General features: G+C 38.0%; 1 protein-coding gene across 1 annotated transcript in view; it reads left to right on the top strand.

Annotated features, from left to right (window-relative positions):
• Positions 1-24679, top strand: part of LRGUK (leucine rich repeats and guanylate kinase domain containing) — a 53048-nt gene that overhangs the window by 4577 nt on the left and 23792 nt on the right. Inside the window, exons 6-13 of the mRNA XM_074869314.1 lie at positions 2929-3053; positions 6465-6608; positions 9459-9539; positions 11050-11136; positions 13147-13253; positions 17460-17579; positions 20327-20423; positions 21560-21673. Of these exons, the coding sequence (XP_074725415.1) occupies positions 2929-3053; positions 6465-6608; positions 9459-9539; positions 11050-11136; positions 13147-13253; positions 17460-17579; positions 20327-20423; positions 21560-21673 (875 nt within the window). The remainder of the gene's footprint in view (positions 1-2928; positions 3054-6464; positions 6609-9458; positions 9540-11049; positions 11137-13146; positions 13254-17459; positions 17580-20326; positions 20424-21559; positions 21674-24679) is intronic.

Raw genomic sequence — 24679 nt, 5'->3', positions numbered from 1 at the left:
TTTTATATAGAAAAGGTTAATAGGAAATCAGCTTGGAATACTAAGCACCCTTAAATGAAAAAGGTGCAAGTTGTTTAATCTTAGACGTGGCTAATTACACAGGGACTGTAAGGCTCTGTGGAGGGCAAGGCCGTTTAATGACAGTGAAGAGAATCTTTAAGTGAGAGAAAACTTCCTGGAGTATGCTGAGGGAAGAACACCGAGCGGAGGTGTTCTGCTACCCACCTTCCACACTCTCACTGGTACCATTTGTGGGATTAGAAACACTGTTCTGGCAGAAATCAGATAAACATGAACCTGCAGATTAAGTTTCTTCATTGCTTACTTTTCCAAGGCTGTCCGTAGTACTCTCAGTGTCCCTAAAGATTCTCCTGTGCTTTTTTGAAAGCTCTTCTGGAGTTTCATGTTGACATGCTGCCTGACTTACAATTGCTTCCCGAGGGCTCATGAACCTTTCCTCTTTGGTCCATAAATTGCATCTTGATTTTCTGCTCTCTGAAAAGGAGAAGACAGCAGGCTGTTGCAGTTTTTTCTCTGTCCCTTGTCCTCGAAGTAGCCCATTACCAAACGATATTAATACAATGCCTTTCATGTAGGAGCAGATAAAGCATTTGCAGGGCACCCAGGTTACATTATTCACATGTTTTACAAGGTGTACAGGTGACATGATTCTTGTCAGAAAATGGCATTGAGGCACTCTGCCTTTGCAATTCTAATTTTCTATCGCAGAGCAAAAACCATATGGCAAAATGAAAAGGAAAAGAGATCAGAGATTTGTACTGTGGATCTGAATCACTATTTTTTCATTTGGTTTCAATACGGCAGCGTGCTGTCTTCAATTTCTTTATTTGTCAATGAAGGTGCCACTGAAATGAGGAGAAAAATTGTTTCATGCACACAGTTGCTACAGGACCCTCTGAAATACAGAAAAATTAGCGCAGAATTTAGAAGTGCAGAATTTAGAATAGGAAAGTGGCACTGTTCCTAACCCATGTCAAGCACTCCTCGCTGAAGACATGGCAGACAAAACAAGCTGTTCTTTGTAATCATAAATGAAAATACTATATTAAATATCATGCAGTAGCAGAAACGTGTGCCATTCACTTCTTGTTGACAGTAACTAATCATTTTTTACCATATTTAAGTGAATTATGATGCAGATGGTAAGGTCATTGTAACTTTTTTTCTGACAGGTGCACACACAAGCGTACCTGACAGGTTTATAAATGAGTTTTCAAGGAGGAAACTGCCCAAACCAGAAAGGGAGACAGCTTGGGCAATAACATCTGACAAAAGACTAAAATTGATTGTATTAATTTTTAGTGCTGAGCAATTTTCTACCTCATATTGATACTTATGGCTTAAATATTTTTTTCCTCCCCCAAACTTTTTCTCCTCAGTTGAAAGAGAAGCAGTCCCATTTTGTATGCAAATCAATTAATATCTGTCCAGTATCAGTGCCTGTGAAGGATTTTGGTTTCTTTTCTAAAATGACAGAGACAGCCTACTGTGAGGTCCTATGAAAAGATAAATCTGTGCTTACTATCTCATTTCTCCTCCTCTCCTTCCCCATCTAGGCCTGTCAGTGTAGAACTTGGGTAGCGTACAGTTAAGTCCCTGTGTAGGAGTGCAGTTAGGACAAAACAGAGTTTAGTCACAGCTATTAAAGAGTGTTCTGTTGTCCCTGGCTAAGCTTACAGTTTGGTTACGATATTATTCAGACTGAGAGAAAAAATCCTGATAATTTGTCCACTGCCTGGTAAGACTAGAAATGTGAATGAAAATTTGCCTGCCCTGCTTTGCAGGCAGAGTTTATTCTCTCAAGTCAATTAAAAATGTTTTCTTCTGTGATTGTCTAAAGGCATTTCTCTGTCCTCTGCATGTTCTGCTATTTTTTTTTTTTCCGGTTATATTTCTTGAGCTTTTATGTAACTAGTTCCAGCTTGGACACTTACGAGTGCAATTCCATGCCTCGATCAGTTAGCTGATTTTGGTACAGTGGAGAGATACAGAGTCGGGTGCCTCTGCAGGTCATCCCATTGTAAAAGCAATCTGTGAAGGCTTGTTGTCAAAGGAAATGTGCTTTGTTTAAGGAATCTGGGTAGTTATGTTAATGCTGAAGTTTGCTGAGAGGAATCCTAACTACTTCTACTGCTGCTTTTGATTTTAGTGTTAATTTAAGATACGCTTTCCCCTAGCAGGACAGGTGGCCAGTATAGAACAGGTGTAATTTAGAGTGAAATAGCCCCGTATAGTACTGTTGTCTGTTATGACTTGAATAATTTAAGTATGATGCTTGGAGGTTAAGGTCAGTTTGGAGCCATGTTGGGTTAAGTACTTCATAAACATAAAAAGATCACACACTCCTCCAATGAATCAGGAATGTGCCTGAATTCTACAGCTGACCTAACGTGGGTGGTGCTCAGCTAGAATCAGAGACATAAATAACCCCTATGTTTTAGCCTGCATGTGTGCATCTGATAAGAAGGCCAGAGATTTACAGCATCGTTTTGCAAGATGGTGGCAGACGTAGTTTCTTCACCACACTCCTGTTCCTTCATTTTCACTACTTTCTTGGTTTGCCATCAACCTGGTTATGCCAGCTTGAAGGACTGCACTATACACCAGGTCACAGAAACAATTTTGGAGTTAAAAACTCCACAAAAAAGGAGGGGAGGATATTTCTAGCTGGGTAAGTGTCGCTTGTCCTGCTTCCCTGCAAAAAGTTGTGTCAGTCAAACAAGGAGGCAGTAAGTTCCAGAATAGGGATGGGTGTGAGCAGCTGGGATTTAAAACTCCTTAGCATGAAACATTTGATGTCCAGCTCCCCATAGCATAAAATTCAGCTCCATTGACTAATTTAACTGCTAATTGTTGCTAAGGTTTTCTGTTCAGTTATTTTCCTTAAACGCAAACACTTCTGTATAGTTAATAACATAGAGGAGATAAGAGGACTGGAGAAGTGTCACAGTCTGACTCATCTTAGTTTGTCACACAACAGACTCAGTGCAATCAGTGGCCTTGAGGACTTACCTATCAGGATACTCAATCTGGTAAGGAAGAAGTAATTCTAGTGGTTTTCCTGTCTGCCTTTTATCTATATATTAATGCTTTAATAAATGTGAAGGTAGTTACATAACAAATTTTCTGAGATCTTTGTAATACTGGACACATTTTTTTTCTATTAATACAGGATCATAGAATGATATAGGTTAGAAGGGAGCTGGGAAGATCATCTGATCCATCTCCATCTTCAGTGGAGATTGCTCAGGGCCTTGTCCAGCTGGGTTTTGAATTTCTCCAAGGATATTTTGCTTTTGCTCTGGGTAGGTTTTGTTGTTGCTTATGTGACATGTAAGAAGTTACTGTGCAAGTCCCACAGTACAAACAATGATTTATTTTATTTTTTCTTTAAAGCACATTTCCTCATGAAGTTGTGTTCATGACAGCAGTGAGCTAGGACAGGAGAGGAAGAAGTGAGGACTGAGCAGCCTCCATTTGTTTTAGAAAACGAGTCAAGTTGAGAATGCAAATCTGATATATTATTAAAGGATCTTTGTTTCATTTTTTAAGGGTCTTGTCATGAGATTGGAAGCTTTGTATTGCCAGCTTTGCATCAAGATATCTAGGGTATATTTGTTTAAATACAACGTTTCTAGGTTATATTTCTAGATGCTTTAGTGGGATTTATCTGGCTCCAGATTTCTGCGGTGTAGACAAGTGCGCCTGAGCTAGTTATTTTCTGGTGCCTCGAAGTCAGTGGAGAGAAATGGACACTTGAAAAACTTCATTATTCTGATCCAGCTGCTGATATCTGCATTAATACAAGATACATCAGGCCTTGGAAGTGCCTGTTTCTCTCTGTTGGTTATGAAAACAGCCAGCGATAACTAACCCAGATACCGACCTCTGTCAATGCCTACACTTGTTTGCATGCGTCTGGCTCTTTTACAGGCCTTGGGAAGGCATTTATTTCAGTGTTCCTCCGGTCCATGTTTGTAAAATGTCCTTAATAATATCAACACTTTCTTCTAAATCATTTTGAGATTCTTAATAGGAAGAGCCATCAATATAGAGGTTGCACAGAAACACAAGCAAAAACTATTTTTAATGTTGTTCAATTGCTATAAAATACAACAGTCTATTTTTTAATAAGTTTTACTTTGTAATAAGTTTAAAAATATTTAATGGGATTTTAAAAATGAGTACCAAAAAAGCTATACATAGAAATATGCTCATATTTGCCACATTAGTTTTAAGCACCTACATAAATATTTTAGGCAAAGTGAATGAAACCCTTATCAAGAATAGAAATATTCTTTTCCAATCCTTTTAAAATTTTAAAGATTTCTCTTCAGTTCTGTAGTAACTGATATAGAAAAGAGTAACTAAGGTCTGTACCCATCAGGGCCTGATTGGCCCTTGTACTTATTACTGCTTTGATATTCAGGAAAGGTATTCACATTTAAAAGTGGACAGTAGTATGTTTTGAATACTATATTCCAATGGTGTTCAGTAACGTATTTTTAATATACTTCAGGTATATAATGCCTTCAGTAGCTTTCAGTTATGTCCTTAGTAGCAATAAAACTGAATTTTGTCTCATTTTTAGTGGATAAGATTAACTCAGATTGGCAAAATCGTGTCTAAAAGTTCTGAAATGAACTGTAGGAGTATGACGATCTAAGCTGACAGGAAGAGCTTTCCTCTAAATACTTTCTTCAGGGAGAAATACAGCCGCTCAGCCATTGTATGCACTAATTTCCTCATCTGTTAAAAGGTCTAATAATAATTCTGTTAGTAATGGTTATCTGCTCTATAAAATGTTTTGGAGGTTGTGTTAACAGCTAAGCCTTATTAATATGAACATGTTCTTCAGTTTTGGTTCTTACATGCTGATATGATTATTTATATAACTGCTTGTCTTTTTTAATTAGCAAAGTAGATAGTCATGTGGAAATTATGTAAATAGGCAGATTTTAGCATAGCGTTTTCTTTTACCAATTAGAATAAAATGCAGTTCTTTTTTCGTGGGAGCATTCATCCCCTCTCTTCCCATTGATTCATCTTTCTTTTCCATTTTCCCTTGAGCTTTTTAGGTTGAAAGAGTAGTAAGGTCTGAAGTTTGGAAGAGAGGGCTTCAAAAACTGTAAATACTGCCTAGCTATACCAAAAAGCCTTTATTCTGCTTATGTTTGCAAAAAAATAAGAAGTGAAGCTCTAATGAACTGGACTCTTAGGAATTTTATGCTTTGCAAAAAAGGATCTCTACACAAATCCCTTTAGTTCACAGAATTTTATGTGCACCTCTTGCATAGCACTTTGCAACTAGAGCTCTGAGCTGTACCCTATTAAACAGAGGTCTAACGAAGAACAGGAAGAGAAGAGGGAGCCTCCATGCTATTAATAACCTAATTAAACATTTAAAAGTCAGGAAAAATGTCAAGGACAGACAACTGGATTAACATTAGAGTCAGCAAGCTTATTTATTTCAATAGTTCCTAAATATTTATTAATAGAATATGAGGCTTCTAAGCTTTCAGCACAAGGTGATGCTGATGGGAAAATATAACTTGCAAGGTTATACAGAAAGAATCATGTGGAGAGGCCATCTGGGTACGTGTGGCCACTGGGACAAAGATGAGTACAGAACCTAGCATGTTGTACCTATTTGGAGTTCGTAGCAGAAACGAGTGTGTGATTTGTGAGGCCCTGAGAAATGAAGCCATCTGGTGTCCACTGATAAATCTAGGTCTTCTATCTTGTCCCTTGTTTGGAAGGAATATAAAATAATGATAGCTGGTTATGAGTTCTCAAAAGCTTGGGTCATTTCTTGTGTTAGAGTCTAGATGAACTTACAGTAAGGTGGGTTTTGGTGGTTTGGGGTTTTTTTAACATTTCTGTGCATTCTGTCACTGACAGCAAATAAAGTCTGCCTTCACTTAGTATGCATTAAGATGATCTTGTGTATCCTAGAGATATTTTTATAGGCTGCCCATAGTCCAGAGAAGACAGTTCTACCTTAATATTTTCATTATTTATTCTGTAATCATAAGTGTAAATATAACCATGATTACAGAGGGAAATTATATGTATTTATGTATATATATTCTGTAATTTTATGTGCATATCTATTTCCTAAATTTTGAGTTGGATAGTAACAAGAGTATCCTTTAGCCAGTACCAGCTTTAAAAGGATGTCAGAGCTCTTTTTATTGCTGTTGTCTCTCGCTGCTCTTCAAGGTGAGTTGAAAATAAGTTACTCAGAAGATAGTTGGTTCTTTTTTCCTTGAGCAGTATGGAAAGCTGTAATTTGTCATCTCAAGATGAAGATGGGCTAATGCATAAAAGGCCTATTTGTAATAGGATTCTCAGTAATGAAGTGAACGCTGTTCTTCCTCAGGAATATTGTTTTCCATCTGTAGAACTTTATCAACAGTTTCTATGCTTTCATTTCTTCTTAGAGCTCTAACCAGATTGAGAAAGTAACTGGGTTGAACAGCTTGAAAACTCTACAGAAGCTGGACCTATCTAGCAATAAAATAACTCGTCTAGAAGGCTTGGAGGGACACGATCTACTAGAGATGATTGACCTAGAGGATAACCAGGTAGCATACTTCATATTGATCTCAGTTTTTTCTAAGAATGCTTAATTATAATTTTTTTTTCTAAAATTCAATCCCGTTCAGCTTAATCAAAACATCTCACAACACTGCAAGAAATGAATATTAGAAAAGATGACATTTTTTCCTTTGGTATTTCACTCTAGTGCTGTTTTACATTTTGACTGATGGTGTACTCAGGCCTTATTTAATATCTCTAGGTGGATTTATCTTTATGTAGGTATCACTTCTGTAGTATTTAGTGCTCACATACATATAGAACTAACAGTGCTCCCTTGAGTGGATAAGATAGGGATGAGTATGCAGCTTTTTCAGCTTGACTGTTCTTGAGGATCTTTACTTACATCACAGCTTTTCTACTCCCAGGCCTCAGGAGGGTTTGCTAATATCTCTCTAGCCCAATTTTATGACCATGGATTCTTCTGAGCTCTCAGCTGGAAACTTCCTGTAAGGCAGAACTGCATGTGCTCTATTATAAAGTGGCTTTTGTTATGCAGCAGAATTTTCACTGGAAGTACAATGATACAATCCAACTCATTTGTATTTGAATTTTGAAACCCAAGCCATATATACATAATGCTTTTGCTATTGATCTTCTAGGGTCCTTAACTGAAAAGACCATCAATTTATGAATCATTTTGACATCAAAGACAGATTTGCATGTGAAAAAAAAAAATCTGAGAAAATAAGAAATAAAATTATAAACTAGGAATTGAACATTTTCCATCATTTTTCCCCACCTGCAAGATACATTTACAGGATTTAATTCAAGACGCTATGAATTCTTTTTCTCACACTGTGTTCAGGTTGACATTTAAAGGTACATCAATTGCACAAGACAGGAAACTAATAGTATGGTTGCTATTAGCATTAATAGCACCACTTCCATTGCCTTATATAGTTTCCACTGTTCTTTACGGCATGCAAAAGCTATTAATTTTACCTCATCAAAAGTTGTCTATTTTAATGATGTTATTGAAACTGTTTAATGAGTCACCATTTTTTGAACATTTTCTTCTGAAGAATAATTTAAAGAGAATTTTAATTAATTAACACAGAAAAACCTGAGTTACTTCAGCTCACTGCCACCCAGAATGATCTTAAATGCTTGATTTTTCAAAAATGGGCACAATAGGTTTATCTGCAAACCGTGTCTCTCATGTACATCTGCAGTGATTTTCAAATATTGACGGCTGACATTCTATGATTTATTTAGGAAGTCACAGAATCACTGAATCATTCAGGTTGGAAAAGACCCTTGGGATCATTGAGTCCAACCATCAGCTCTACTCTACAAAGTTCTCCCCTATACCACCTCCCTGGGCAGCCTATTCCACTCATGCCCAGTCTGAACCTCCCCTGTTGCAGTTTAAAGCCGTTCCCTCTTGTTCTGTCACTAATTCCCTGTGAGAAGAGACCAGCACCAACCTCTCTACAACGTCCTTTCAGGAAGCTGTAGAGAGTGATGAGGTCTCCCCTCAGCCTTCTCTTCTTCAAACTAAACAGTCCCAGCTCCTTCAATCTCTCCTCACAGGATTTATTCTCCAGGCCCTTCCCCAGCTTCGTTGCCCTCCTCTGCCCTCGCTCCAGCCCCTCGAGATCTCTCTCGTATTGAGGTGCCCAAAACTGGACACAACACTCCAGGTGTGGCCTCACCAGTGCAGAGCACAGGGGGACTATCACCTCCCTGCTTCTGCTGGTCATGCTATTTCTAAAACAAGCCAGGATGCTGTTGGCTTTCTTGGCCACCTGAGCACACTGCTGGCTCATGTTCAGCTGCTTGTCAATTAGAACCCCCAGATCCTTTTCTTCCAGACAGCTCCAGCCACACCTCCCAAATGTCCACCCAAATGACATTTAATTTGGTCAAAACTGTTCCGCAGTGGGGCTTCTTGTTATCTCAAAATGAATATTGGACAGGCTATGGTTGAGGTTTGTGTTTTTAGACACTTTACATAAGCTGAGTATAAGTTAGGGATAGAATCTGAAATCTTCTAGGTTCAGTCTTTCAGCAGTGGAGGAAAACCAGGTAACTTTACATAGGAATTCATCCCAGCGTACCATGGATCGGGTGAGCTCTGGAACTGACTCTTTCCACCCATTATAAAGTGAGGTTAGCTTGGGCTAACTTAACAGATGGCTAAAATCAGGCGGCATGAATTCTATTTGACCCATTTTGTTTTATTTGAGAGCCTTACAACTGTTCACTCAAGGTCTAGCTCGAGTGCCTCTACCGTGACTTTGCTTTGGATACACAAACTTTGCTTAATCCCAGATAACTTCCAGTGCTTATGTGATGTGCCTGAGTGCCACCAACCTAGGTTTCCCTTGTGGATAGATGAGACCTTAGGTGGAATGCATCACCCTCTGGACACAGACAGCCAAGGACAGCTATGCTGATGCTTTTCAGTCAAGTGCTGCAAGTTAGGTAGGATGAACTTGAGCTCCAGTGAAAAGAAACTCTTCTTAGAAGGATTTTTTTTTTTTTGCTAGTCAACTGAAGTGCAAATATAACTGCAGAATTGCCTCACTTAAGCGCATCCACCACATAAAAGCTAAATGTGTTAGGGCTTGACATTTGAAAGAACTGGAAAAACGCAGGTGGTTTGAAATTGCTGTCTGTATTATACTGCTTCTCCAGCTAACATCCAAGTTGTCTGCTTTTTGTGACTAGAAGTGCCTTATTGAATGCAGTTAACATGTATACCTATTTTGTGAGTATAATTTTTTTTTATGTCCAGATTTTAAGAGCAGTGATTAAAATACATTTTTTCCCCCATAGTTCTCATGGATTCTGTTGCTGCTGATTTGTGCTCTGTTTCTGTCACTAATTAGATCGCTGAGCTGCGTGAACTTGAATGTATTGAAGATCTACCTCTCCTCAGAGTTTTAAATCTTTTAAAAAATCCTGTACAGGTAAGAAAGAACTAAAGAGGAAGCCAAAGATAAGAACCTGGAACTGCTGTTTAGGATCACACCAGAATCCATTTAGCCTCAGCTTCTATCTCCAAGAGTGGCTGGGTCATTTCAGGGAAAAGTACAGGAAATAGGGAGTGATGGTTTCCCTGGCATCGTTACCCACCTTCATCTGGGAACTTTGAACCAAAGCTGTGTGTGAATCATGATGTTTAATCATGAGGTTGAGCAACTTGGTCTAGCGGAAGGTGTCCCTGTCCATGGAAGAGGGACTGGATCTAGATGATCTTTAAGGTCCCTTCCAACTCAAACCATTCTGTGATTCTATATCCACGTAGTAAATCCATGAATTTTATTAATTCCATTTGCAAATCCATTTATACATTTGTACCCACAGTACGCCAAGATTTTTGTTTGCTTTGAAAGTCTGTATTTGGTTGTTGCTAGGAAAAGCTCAAAGGAATTCAGTAGTAACCCTCTTAAAATCATGTGTCTCTGGAATCTGTGTCTTCTTTAGTTCTCATTTATGGCTCCCATAATATTCCTCAACTAATGAATTAAACATCCATTTTATCAACAACAATGACATTTGCAAAATATCAGAAATTCTGACTTTGACTCTGCATTTGTAATTTGTCCTGAGTGATCAAAGATGATTCTATCCCAACTCTTGTGATTTCCAAATTCTGCGTGAATTTTGTAGTGATTTCCAATGTCATAATGAAGAAAAATGTTAAAGGTTTAACTTCTTCTTGTAATTGCCAGTTTTGTATTGTCTTTCATGAGAATGGTCGGTTGTGGCGCACAATGAAATTAGCATGAAAAAATACCCAAAATAGGCTGCCCCTGGTCCTCTGTAATCTGAAAGTCTTTTTCTGTTTAGATGTTCTTTCTCCAAGCAAAGTATGATCCTATTCCTTTCAATTACTATTTTAATAACTTATACATGCAACAATCATCTTAAGACAGCTGTGTGCTGTTTTAACAAGACCTTACTGTTTTTTAGAACTAAGAAGCTTCATGAACTTGTCAGTGTCAGCTTTCTAATTTGATTTTTAATTGTTCTTTTTTATTGTCTCAGTCTTGAAGGCCTATATGATGACAAATTTATAATGCAAATTATAATTAATTAAATTATAATTAATTATAATGCAAAAGTTGCTATAGTACTACTACGGTTACAAGTATTAATCATAGTTTGTTACATAATCCCAGTGTAGATAATGCTTTTAGTTCTCCAGCAGCCTTTCTTGGTGTTCTAGTGGGTGTGGTGGGGATTTTTAAATTCCCATCTTGACCGATGTAGTTGCAGACTTTTGAACAATGAATAGCTTTTGCTGCAGAAGCTAAGTTTATGGTGGGAGGTCAATTTGTACAGTGTATTGACATCCTTCAGGGTAAAAAGCTTTTTATGCTGCAATGTATTAAGGCCAATTTAATTTCAACTGATTGAAATGAAATATTAGATCGATGAAGCAGTTTATGTCAAAGAGGAAACTTTGTCCTTCAGGAGCAAACAGATTATTGGCTCTTCGTGATTTTCATGTTGCTCCAACTAACAGAACTGGATCTCAAGAAGGTTTCAGTGGAAGAAAAGGTATGTAAGCATCATATCATTCTGGAATTTTTCTAAATAAAATACAAAAGACTGTGCATGCAAATGTAGCTATGTAGTCATTTGGGTGTAACAGATCTCCCATGGTTCATCCCCCAAGATAGGCTACAAATTGAGAGACTTTTGCTTTTAAATCCAGATATATATCTACAGAATTTCTGGAGCAGTTGTGGTATATAAAAATGCAAAGCTTACCTAAAAGCTTTGTTCAGTGAAGAAATTTACTTAGCAGCCATTGTTACTCAGCTAGTGAACCTAAACAGGCGACTACATTCCTGAAATACTCTGAAGTGATAACCACTATGTTACCTCTAAAATACCATTGCTGGGTTTTTTTAGTGTCATGTACAGCAAAGTGAACTCTGAAAGTTATAATGATGCTTACTTCCCATTCTACTCCATACAGCTTTCACTGCAAAATCTTCTCCCCCAAAAAAACTACTCAGACTGCTTCCAGTAACTTTCTGTTGTAATAGAAACCTTTCCCTCTTGTGCGGCTTTTACTGTAATTTGGTTGTGGCGTGTAGTATTTGGGCCCAAGTCATGCTAAAACTGTTAGGATTAACAGCTGCCAATTGGGGTTGGATTTCAGGGAATTACCCTTTAAAAATGATTCTTACAAGAAATTCATCACTCCTAACTTTAGCTGCATAAATATTAGGGTTCTTGTTTAATGTCAGGTGCTTTCTATCATGAACACAGAGAAGGCATGATACCAGGGTGTAATTTACCCCGCTTACCCAAAATGTTGATCTTACTCTTTGTCTTATGTGGCAATCTGTTTTCCTTCCAATAACATTTTGAATATATTAAAGAAATTTTTCCTTCTCTACAGACTGTAAAAATAAGCCTGAATGACTGGTTTAGACTAGCACTTCTGGATGATTAAAGTTATTTATTTCAGAAAATCCTCTCCTCAGGTTATTTGAGAACTCTAGCCTCATACACTCTCTTATCAAACTGAATTTGGAGGCAGCAGCTCTTCTGTCTCACTAACACACAAAATGGATGTACAGAAATGTTGTAGTTTAGATCAGAAGTGTAGTTTTGAAGTGAAACTCCCAGTTGCCCAACTTGCCATGCTTGATTCTCATCGCAGAATAGTCTTGCAACACAAGAACTAGACTTCTTCTGGATTAACCTCAACTAGATGATGTGCACCAGGATGCACCTGATGTCCTGCTAGCCACTAATTCAGACCAAAGGATCAAACTAGAGTGAAATGAGCATCTAAAATAGTGTGGAAACTGGGTCCATATTTTGCTTTAAAGAGCCACTGCTATTGCACCACACTACTTGCTAATATAGGCATGGCTGTCATCGGAGCTTACGGCAGCATTTTGCAGCAGTGTCAGCTTGTTGATATTTGATAGTTTACACGAAATGACTATTCAGTAGTTCTTAACCTGTTTCTGAGTGGGTAGCATTAATAATACCAAAAAATATACAACTCATTAGCAGTCAGCACCCTCAACAGAGATTTCAGCAGAATGGATGGAGGGAATCCTTGGAGTTTGAGTGCTCCTCCCCCCAGGAAAGACGAAATGCATTGTCAGGAGAAAATTGCAGTGTGCTTACTTTGTTAATGCCCATTCTGTTCCTCTTCTGACGAATAAATGGATGGCTTCAGTCCCTAAGGATTTTAGTTCGGTATCTTCCACCAGCTCTGAGAGGATGCAAATTAATGGATAATTAAAACCTAAGCAAAATTACTTTGCATCTTATGTGGCATCCTGTTTTCTTTCCAGAAAAAAGGTTGAATATATTAAAGATGGTGAGCTACCTCTGGCTGCCTTCCATCCATCTATCAAATTGTGCTTAAATCTCCTGAAAAGATTTATGTGGCCGAGTGCTCACAGACAAGCCAAATACAAAGACTGACCCTCATAAATATGAAGCCATCATTATCCATAGTGATCTGCAAAGCATATTGCAGCTGGAAACAATTACATCACTGCTCTTCTTTCTTATGCCCCTAAACTGTGGAAACAGGTTGGTGCTGTGAATAAATACGATCCCCCTCCAGAAGTTGTTGCTGCTAAGGACCATATGACTCACATTATGTATAGCATGCTGCAGCCCCAGAGAATCTTTGACAGGTAAGCTTACCTCCACTTCACGTCTGCTCCTGAGGGTGGCACTCGAGTAAAGCAGAATATGTTGTCATATTTAGAGGGACATTTTTCTGTCCCTCTCCCACCTCTAAATTAAACTAGCAAAGAGGAGAAGTTCTGTAGTACTCTGTTAGCAGTCTGGAAATCAGGCAAATCTTATTTGGTTGAAATTGATTATGAAATGAAGTCAGTCAGTCACCTCTAAAGTCTGAGACAGATTGTCCACAGCTCCATTTCTTTTAAACAATCTGCTGAAACAGATGGCCATTTGCACCATAAATGAAAGATGCAAAATTTCTATCAATACCCAAAGGCAATTTAAAAATCTCTAGAGGGAGAAGGGAGCTGTAAAACATATCTTCTTCCTATTCTGCTTGTTCCTTCTCTTTACACTATTGGCATCCCATTGTGAGCAAAATGGCTTTATTTTGTGGCTTTGGGGCACATTTTATATTCATAAGGTGAAATTTTCTAGTTTGTACTTAGGGAAGCCCAACTACTTCTGCCTTTGGGAGGAGATGATGCTGACTGCCACTTAAAGCACAGAAGGGAGAGGCAAATCAACGTTCTTTTTCCAACGTTGCTGTTGCCGTGCCAGGTGACTTCTCTCAGTCTCATTTCTCATCTAGAAGATGGAAATCACCACACTTTGCTGCTGCTGTGTTGTGATATTTGCTTGATGAATGCTTGGAAAATGCTTTGATATACTCTGATGGAAGATACTATAAAATGTATCTGGTTTCTTTTCATATTGGCTACAGTGGGCACTGAGATCAACTTTTGTGCCCCACACCCTGTTTTAGCACCATTTTGGACATCTTAATTCATAATGAGTAACCTGACTTAAGATCCAACTCAGAAATTTCTATTTTTAGAATATCTTTATTGCGCATGTTGTGTTTTCTGGGGTTGTCAATGAAAGACAGGAACCATCCCAGTGGTGATGATAGCTCTGAGTATTCTTAACAGCCTTTAAAAAAAACCCAAACTGTTTTTCAGGGTTGGAGATTTGTTAAAACAAAACCAAAAAAAAGCACAATAGTTTTACCTAAAGGCATGGATTTCTTCCAATGCAGACATAGACTCTGTTTAAATATTTGTTTACTGGATTGTGTATGTGTATCTTCATTGCTGGAAAGAAACAATTCTGTCTTCTGTCAGAGGTATTGCATACACAAACATATGAACATGCAGACCAGCATTTATGGAACTGACCGAAATTGTTAATGATGCTTTGAATGTTTGCCCATGCTCAGCTGGAAAGCACACAACACAGTCATTAATGAAATCTTCCTAATGATGCGTTACAGTCTTCTACACTATAAAATGCATATTGGAACCAGATTGGTATAGTTCATTTGCATCTATATTTTTAGAAGAAATTATAATTAATTCTCTTTTAGTAATATCTCTATTAAAAATAAAACCAGAAAACAAAGCAAAAAGTTACACTGCTGCATACTCCGCAGTCAGAAAACATTAGCATTAAGTTTCTTATGCCATTCCCTCTCTCTGTGTGCCTTGTGATTCTATCTTTAATTACATGGTGACACACCGCTGAACAATATTATGTGTGTTTTTTCCCTACTATAAATGCATGTGACGTTTAAAAAGGTAGCTTGATCATAGCTATAACTGCTACATGGGGAGCAGAAATTTAATAAGAGAGGGCTCTTCAGTCTATTGGGCAAGTACATGATGAGATTTGGTATCTGGCTATGGAGGATAAATTCATTCAGAGAAGAAATAGAGCATGATTATTTTTAACAATGAAGGTAATTAACCATTGGAACAATCTACCAAGGGTACCAAGAATTCTCCACAACTGGAACGTTTTTAATTAAAATATGCTGTAACGGAACCTCAGGTATCGTTCTTGTTTCAAGCCTTAACTCAGGGAAATCCTGTTGCCAGTGAGATGAGGGGAGTCTGAGTAGATGATCCCAGTAGTCCCTTCTGGCCTTGAAATCTATTAATCTTGCACAGCAGTGTATTACTGTGCTCGCCAAAGACAAAGAGAGTTGAAAGATGAACATTAAATGAGCCAAGAACTCTACAAGACACTGATTTTCCTACAACTTGTAAGCAAAACTTTGAGTTTATCTTTTGAGAGCCAGTAAGTGGTGATGTAATGAAAGCTAGTTGTCCACGTTCTTCTGATGAAATAACAAATCCAAGGAATTTCAGGATATGAGGAATTTGAGAAATGGAAATTTATTTAAGGGAATTTGAATTCCAAGCATAATCATGTCAAGTAATGATATATTGTATTGTTACTGGATATAACACTTTCTTGTAAAAGCAAAGATTACAGAGGAATTCTGCAATTTGCAAGCATGTAACAGGTTCTGTGCATGGAGAAGGAATTTATTAAAACTATGTTAAAGATAAGGGTTCTGTCTTCACAGGCCTGCCTTGACATCTTTATTCACAAAGGGCATGGCCTTGAGCAAGAATAAGAACCTTTCTGCTATGTCGTGATAAATTGTGAATCTCTAGTCACTAAGCACGTTTCCTGGAACTCCCATCTTCAAAACAGTTCATTTATAATAATGCACTTGCAGTAACTACAACTGTCACTAATACCTCCTGGGATCATGTTGGCTTAAACTGGTCTTTCCTTACCACAAATGTCTGCAAAGGGAAAGACAGTCTGAACAGCTCAAATAATCAAGAGAGGAGGAAGGTTTTTTCATGAATTGAACAGGATGTCACAACCTAACAGATTCAAATAAGGGTTTTTAAAATGTATTTTTACTTTCTCCAGTATTTTTAATGTATTGTGCTAATAAGCTTATTGTGCTAGTGTTGTGTAATGTTTTGTAAATGTCACCAGTCAGCACAGTAAGTAAAAAATCCTTAAATCTCCCAAAGGTTTTGCTACTATCTTGCTTTAAAATAGTCTAGTGGATGGAACGCTGAACCAGGATCTGGGTTCATTTCACAGTTTAGTAACAGCACATATGTACAGAGTTGAGCCAGCCTCTTAATTTATTAGATGTACCTGCTATTTCTTCTGGGAGGATAGTACTCCACAGGAGAATTAGGAGACTGAATTACATTATTATCTTAGTGCTTCTGAAGCATCAAGTCCCATTATATACATATTGTGTGGTAGATAATAGACCTGGTTTGCTGAACCTAAAATAGGAGTAAAGCTATTACTTAGAAATCTTTTTCCTCCATGCTTGTGTTGAATTGTTATTACTTCTTATAGAGTTAGTTACTTGTAAGAGAAGAGGTAAAAGAAATATACTCTGTTTTCAGGTATTTGTGTTTACCTGTTTTAAAACACATTAAATGGAAGCTAGATGCACATAGGTAGTTTTCTTCCACTTTTAAATTCAAATTTAAAGCTATTTATTAGTGAAAAATAAGTGGGTTTCAGATTATTTCAACCATTTCTGACATACCATCAAGTGGCATAATCTTAAAATCCAGCTGAGACTTAAAAATGAGGGTCCGAAGTTGCGTTCCATTTTTAGCTGTCTAAATAAATTGCTGGACACTCAAAAGTGCAGAAATACTATTCATTCCACTTCAGCTGGAAGTGGAAATTTGAGGATCTAACCATCTGCTCAGCATGGAGAAAATGGAGGGCTTTGTATTTTTGCAGCACTTCGGGTTCTTTTATTGTAGTGTTATTTGTGTTCAGTGGAGTTTAAGGTTCTTAGTGTTTTTCATTGTGTTGAATTGAAGAGTTCTTTACAAATTGTCACCTTCATCTGGCAAGGCCATGGAAGTCAGCAAGATTGCATGCAGGAGTGTGTAAAGGTTTGTAGGATTGAGTCCAGGTTCATGCTAGGCTTGTTATCCTGATCATTAAAATATTATCATCTCTGCAATAGACTCGGAAAACTCTTAAACAAATCCCAGCAACACTGTAACTGCAGAGGGAGCCTTAGAAAAGGCTATAAATCAGAAAAGATTATAGTAGACATAACATTATTCCTTTTGCAAAAGAGACCCAGGGGTCTTTAATGCAGTATTTTGTGCTATTTTTATGTTTAGAGCATAGCAAACTGAGCACACACTTCTGATTTTTGTCTACACTGTGAACAATGTGAATAGTGTGATAGATAGATGAGATTAGTTGAAGTGATGATAAAGTCTCTGCAGAAGCTTTATACAAAGTTGCTGAAGACTTCATCTGTAGGTAATATAATGGCTCCTTGTTTTCCTTTCTTGTAGCACTTTACCTAGTCTTGATGCTCCCTACCCCATGCTGGTATTAGTTGGCCCGCTAGCCTGTGGTAAGAGAGAGCTTATGCATAAGATCTGCAGACAGTTCAACAATTACTTCAGATATGGGTAAGTTTGCTCCATAAATTTAAAAGAACACGAAGCGATCAAAGCTAGAATTGCTGCTGGTTTGTTTTTTGTTGCTGTTTTTTTTTTTTTTAAAGAAGTTAAAGTTAAAGACAACCAATAAGTGTTCATTGCTATGCATTTTATCTCTTCCCAGGGCTTGATTGCCTGAAGTCATCAAATACTTCCTTAAAAGAAAAGCTATTTAAATTATCATGTTCTTTTCAAAGGTGAACAGCAAACAAACAAAGAAAAATCTGTCATTTAGTGCTCCTTTTATTGATCTGTTCTGTCTATGCTCACTAATGCCCCTCAACCTAAGCATCTGTTTAGATATGTATGCATTTCTCTTAATTTTTATAATGTACCTGCATATAAACACATTAGCATGCATGTGCAGACTGCATCCAGAAGCTAGGGAAGGAAGCAAGTGCCATTGCTGGACTTGTTTATTATCCTGTGAGTAGTGTTATCAAAGCAAATGGCACCTTTCAGACCTCACCACCTGCTGGGAGGACTAATTCTCCCTAGCTGAAAGGCCTGAATTATGATCCTTACTGCCTTGGGCTCCCTGTGTATTTAGTGGAGAGAAACTATCTCTTTCCAAGGGAGATTCAGCCTTTGTGAATCACTTCCCTGAGGTACCTACCTATTTTCAGAGCACAGTAGATAGGAAGCCTGGCTAAGTTAGATCACCACTACCTGTTGCCTAAAATGAGGTGGTACAAGCTGTTTCACCCATTCCATCCTTCGCAGCACCTCACTTTCACAGGTCCTATAGCACACGCTATTTGCCACTGCTCTGTATTCCTCTATTTTCTCAGAGTTTTTATTACACAAATTTATCTGTCCATTTTTAACCAGACTTGGGCCGTAGTTTCACATGTAAAGCATTTGCCACAATAGGACCTGGGTCTGTATTTGTGCCTTTTTAGGTACTGAAGTGGTAAGTTGTAAGAAAGGGACCGTGGGCACATGCATACAGGAGAATCATTCCTCAGAGGTCTTAGCACCACAGGACCATGCTCTGCATGTCAGTGTGATGTCTGGTAGTAGCCACCTTCTCTAACGTAATACACCATGGTGAAGGAGCCTACATGTATTGCTGTCTGCTCTGTACTCAGATTATAGCCACTTGCTGGATTAGATTAAACTGGCAGGTTGAAAGGACATTTTAAGAAAAGATATGTGAAGGTTATGTGACTGGAAAAATTCCTTTTTGCCTTTCTTTAAAGCAACCACTATATTTTGAAAGACTAGATTGGAAATGACAAACTAATTGAACGCCAGTTGAAATTTTCTAAGCAGTATGTGGTTTTTTTTAAGAGCATTGTTTTTATACTGTGTATTTTATTTCCTAAAAGTTTTATGCATGAGGGAAAAAAAAAGGGGGGGGAGAGAGACAGAATCTTAACAGAGCAGAAAATTGCAACCATAAAGCAAAGTTGTATTTTAATTATTCAGTGGAGATTCAAGCAATTTTATGGCTTACACTTTTAAATTTCAAACATTCCACTCATTAAAAATGTATTTCATGCAAGATACCCTGGCAGTTTGAATGTAAACATGGCCTTGCAATTAAAAAGGGTTGTAATGTTTAAAAGTGTTTCAAAAAATAAAGTGAAATTGGACCCTCAAACCATCTGGCTAGTGCTCAGGAATGACCTTTAAAGCTGGATGCGTTCATAATATCTTAAAGAAAATCAGACCTTTGAAGTGAAATTTTACAGACTCCATGTGTAGCACACTGTTCTCATTTGCCACAGCTTGGTGATAAAAAAAAGTGGCACCCTCTAATGCTGTGATAGTTAAGATCCATCAAGCTCCACGTTATAGACTAAACTTCTTAATGGTTTATAACTCAGCTGCCTTGAGTAAATGAACAGAAACGGCCTGGTAGGTGCTATACCAGTAGGTGGTATATGTTTTGCCATATTTTCCAGGACAATGCAGCAGAAGTCAAAGAGTTAAAATGATGTCGGTGTGAATCGATGCCAAAGCTCCACATTACACTTTTGTTCCTGTTATCCTACGGTGTAAAAATTAAAAACAAAACCAGGGCAGAAATAGGTAGCACAATATAATTTCCTAAGGTAGAACATGAGCCCCTGCATACTTTAGTCTAAAATTGCTACATGCATTGATTTAGCTGGGGTTTTTTGGTTTTGTTTGGGTTGGCTTTTTTAGTGTTTCACCCTGGTAGTAAGCTCACGTATCTGAGGTTTATCCTGTTCTTATGTGGTGTCAGGCAATTACTTTTCCTGCCTTGTATCCCACTTATCTCCCTAGTTTCAGGATTGTTTCTCCCCTTACTATTAGGGGTCTATTTAAAGATTGGTCTTTATATCTCTTTCTTAACCTCACAGTTCAGCCTAACTCCTAGTCTCCTCTTCCATATTTAGGATTCTAACTTTATATCATCCACAAGCTGACATAACTGGGAAAAAAATGGTTTCATCATTTCTCTATTACAGGGTGCTGTGACAGCTTCAGTTCAGGCTATCCTGGGTCGGGGGGGATTTATAGCCAAAATGTAATGTTACATTTAAACTTTTTTTTTGTATTTATGGGTTAATCTTTCAAATATGTGGCATTAGTGGTATGATTTGCACCTCTTTATATTTCTCATATTTCTTATCTTCTTAAAAATAAAATGATTTGTATTATTCTCCCTTTCCCCCCCTCCTATTCTGTAGCTGCTTCTATGATTGAAAACAGGTTATTTCTTTATTATATCATATATCTTCCAGTCCCTGTCACACTACCAGGGCAGCTTACTTTGGTGAAGAAAACAGACTTGATTACTATTTCATTTCTCAAGAAGCATTTGACAAAATGGTGAACACAGTAAGTACCCGACTAGTATCCTAGTAAGCCTATTTCCTACATCCAGAGTGAACTCAACTTTTCTGTCCAGGTCTGACTTTTTTTTTTTTTTACATTAAGTTTGTGTCTGTGTGCACATGCTTATTCACCCACAGTTATGTGACTTAAGTTCACAGACACAAACCACAAATTCGTTGTATATTTATGCTGTCTTTTCATCTGTATGAATGTATAGAAACCATTAGTGGTCAGTAGGAATCTTTAAACAGTAATATAATGTAGAAATAAACTTATTTCTGGATGCAGATATCTAGTGTGTGTGCAGGAAAGAAAAACTCTTGAAATAGCTGTCATCTTTTTTTTATCTTTTTTTTTTTCCTTTTTTCAAAAGCTTCCAGCAACCCTGCAGGGAATGCAGTCTTTTAAAGTTTAGCAAATTCACCCTAAAGGCACTGTGTTTCTCTCCGAAGACAGTGTGCCTCCAGCTACTCTTTCTGATGCCTTTTGCTGCCTGCAATAAAACTTTGGCTTGAAAACCCACAACAGAGCTCATTATTTGAACATATACAAATGGGAGAGCCAACACAGTCTTAAGCAACTGATCTGGTCCTTAATGATAACTCTTAGTTATCAAGTAGTCTAATTTTAAAAGAATATAATCTGTTTACATCTCTCTAGACATCCTACTGGGAACCAAAAGTTTCAGTTGTCAGGTTTTAACTTTGAAATTTCTTGGCCAATTATACATTCTCCTTGCAGATTTGTTTCTGTCCTCTCTTTTCTTTGGCATCTTCTATTTTACATGGCACGGCCATATGGTTTGATGTAATGTCAAAAGAAGGATGCCCCTAGCTTTAGATCTTGCTTTCTTTACAGTGTGAATGAATAACCAGTGAAAGCTGTAATCTGTCAGCAGCTTGTTTTCAAGATGCTGGTGTTTTATTGTCCATGAACAATGTACAAGCCTGTACCCTGCAGGACTGACTAGTGCTCTCTGCAAATTTTGTGCTCCCATTGGACTCATTATCACTGATGATTTAGGGAGAAACTTTGTAGGGAGAGAAAACAACAAAGTCCAGAGTGATTATGCTTCTTTAAGGAAGTTGTTTCCCTTAAAATATTTCCTTTGTCATTATACTTGCTGTTTTGAATTTCAGGGGAAGTTCATAGCAACCTATAAATACAGTGGCTATTACTATGGACTTGGAAGAAACACTGTAGAATCAATTGCCAGAGAGGGTCTTGCAACCTGTGTTCACTTTGAAATAGAGGTAAGGATTACTTATTGCCTAACCATTTTTGAATGAATCATTCTGTGAGAACTGTCCTGGGGACGAATTCCTGCAGTTTGGCTAAGGTTTGTTTCAGCTGCCTAGACATAGCCACTTAGTGACACAAGAGACATCCTACAACCTTCTGCCCCACCTACAGCTGCTGCTGGTCCATTTGAACCAGTTGTGTGGGCTGCATTACAGTCACTGGAGACACAGTTTGGTCAGATGAACTGCATTTTTAACTCCACTGCTTGTATCAAGTAGCTCTCCACTGTCCATATGTAAACCACGCCACTCCCTTTATAGGCAACCAGATTTAGTCAGATGAATCCTTCTCCTGGCTTCTTAACATTTCCAGGCCTATTTTCAGTCTTCAGCAGGCTCATCTCCCCATCACATCACCAGTACTTTCCATTATAGTACCCTCAGCTTTTCAACCATGTGCTTTCCACCCATCTACAGCTTATAGTGGGACTGGTCTAGAGCTGCACACCTACCGATCACCCCTAAAATCATGCCATGTTTCTCCTCTGCTGATGAAGCAATGGACAATGCATGCAGGCCTGAGGCAATATTTTGGGCAGAACTATTAAAAGATGCAATCTCTTTGAGGAATTACTTTACCCTCTCTGAGATTTGTCAGGTGCACAAGCACAGATGGCAGAATCTCAGAAGTCATGCTGCGTTAGGAAAGTAGGTCACAAACAAAGAGTCAAAACCTATCTATTGGAATCCCAAAAGAGTAGCTTTTAAGATAATTTTCTAATTATGTACTCCTCATTATCTTAGATCAAGATTTACTAGCTAGGGGTTGAGGTGACAAAAAGAAAAGGCGTGCTACATCTCCTCCCAAATTCTTTCTACAAAATAAGCTCCATCTATATGAGCTTCCAAAATGAGAGACTCTACAGAGTGCCTGGAATGTGATACTGAGTGTTGCTGGGTTTCACTGTGTTTGTAGGGCTCAGCTCTACCTCTGGGGGATTACTACAAGTTAACAGAAACTACTACATTCCATGATAGATGGGGAAAAAAAATAAAGATAAAAAAGAAATATAGGAGACTGCAGTGCTAATATAGGATCCTAAGTTGTAGATCCAGAGTTAGGGGAATGACTAGGGAGACTGGAGCAAAAATTGATACTAAATTTAATTAATTTTAGAATTATTATTTTGTTTGTGAGGCTGATGATTGAAAAACTAGTTTTCTGTTAAGAACCTTAGTGTTCATAAGAAGTTTTAGTCCTCTTTGGCCCAAATAAATCTGTACGCATTTACTGGCTTGCATATAAATGTACAAATAACAGAGTAACAGCATGTCGGTGCTAAAAAATAAGTAGCTCCTTGCTCAAATGGTCAACAATTTAATGCTGCAATCCTGCTCTTAAGTGCTTGTTACTTGGCTGATATTAAACAGCAAATTAATAACTTAATCTCTGCGTAGTTCTGTTTCCTCTTTTTCCTCAGTCTTGTAAGAACTGTGAATCACCCTCAGTCTCCCCTGATTGCAATAGGCATTCAGTGTGTTTGTTGTCTTGCCAGACAGACCCTAAATTTACAAGGGAAGAAAAATAGGATAAGATTAAATATAATGGAAAGGGGTACCTTTTAAAGCTGTCAATTCTTCAAAAAAGTAGATGTGTTATCAAATAATTTAGGAGAAATAATGTCATGTTTATTCATAAGGAGGTTAACCCAGCAACGTAGGCAGTGACCATAACTTTTACTGGGTATTACCGAAGCTACTGTCACGGACAGACAGCAAAGAAACTCCTTTGTCACTGAAGTTGCAAGATCACATAGTAATTATGCATGGTCTTGTATCACTATAGGCTCTGCAAGCAGATGAGAAACAATAACGGTGAGTTATGTATCTGAATAGAAGTTATCGAAGTCCATTATCTTCTGCGAGGCTCATAACAAAAGTGATTTAGCACTATTAAAAGAAATTTTAATTATGGTCTGTGGGCTGAGACTAAAAATTTAGAGCTGTTCATTCCCTTTAATCGAGAGTATATCTTTCACTGATAAAGGAGACTGACACAAATTTTAAAAGTTAAATCTTGCCGAGTCTGCACTTCCAGTTAGTGAAGTCGCTGCGATTCTGACACACGGTTATGTGTTGGAGTAAGCACTTCTGCAGTGCTTTCCACTTGGTAGTGTAGCCACCAACACCTGCAGAGCAACGGAAGGAGCTGCACATTCCGTCCGAGAGTGGAGTGCCGGAGTGGCTAATGTGTGTCATTATGCTTCCAGAAATATAATACACCTTGTCTCCTGCCAAAGACCACTCCCTATTGCGCTTGTTGCTGGTTATCCAGTTGTTCAGGCTGGGGAGTCAAAGGGAGTGGGATATAATATTAGTCACATCTTTTCTGTAACCCCATGCTATTAACTGAAAAAATTGAGGTGGTTTAGTCATGTTAAATAAATGGATGTCTTAAACTCAGGTAGTCCTTTGATCTTTCTTGACCTCATATGCAAATTCAGGAAACTCAAATGTTACTCCTTTTTTTATTTTCCAAATATCTCTTTGGTTTCAAGCTGTCAACTCCTGTATTCTCCCATTCTTTATTTTAAGGTCACTTTCCTTATATGCAAAGACACTCATCATAGTGAGCGTCATATTTGAGATCCACTCAACCATGTTGTCTCTCTGCAACAAATTTATTGGGCATACCAGAAGCCTTCTGTATTCCTTTTTTCATCCTCCCTGCTCATCCCAGACTATTGATGGGCTGCCTTCCTATTCCTACGTAGTTCTGGAACAAACGAATCCCTAGTTATGTCATTTCTTGATCAGAGACCTATTCACGGTGCAACTTCAGATGAGGAAGGTCTTACTAGGCTGGAATGTGGGTCTGCTTTCTGCTGGTTTTCCAATCTCTGAATAATTAGCTAGTTATAATTTACTATAATTAGCTAGAATAATTTACTAGCTGAAAGTAGGTGGTCAAATAGCCAGATGCAAAGATTTCTGTGCCCCAAATTCTTCCCTTTAGTT

Source organism: Strix uralensis, chromosome 5 (genome assembly GCF_047716275.1).
Source record: "Strix uralensis isolate ZFMK-TIS-50842 chromosome 5, bStrUra1, whole genome shotgun sequence".
NCBI classification, from domain to species: Eukaryota; Metazoa; Chordata; class Aves; order Strigiformes; family Strigidae; genus Strix; species Strix uralensis.
The sequence above is the reverse complement of the archived record's forward strand: the minus strand, read 5'-3'. Positions and strand labels throughout refer to the sequence as shown.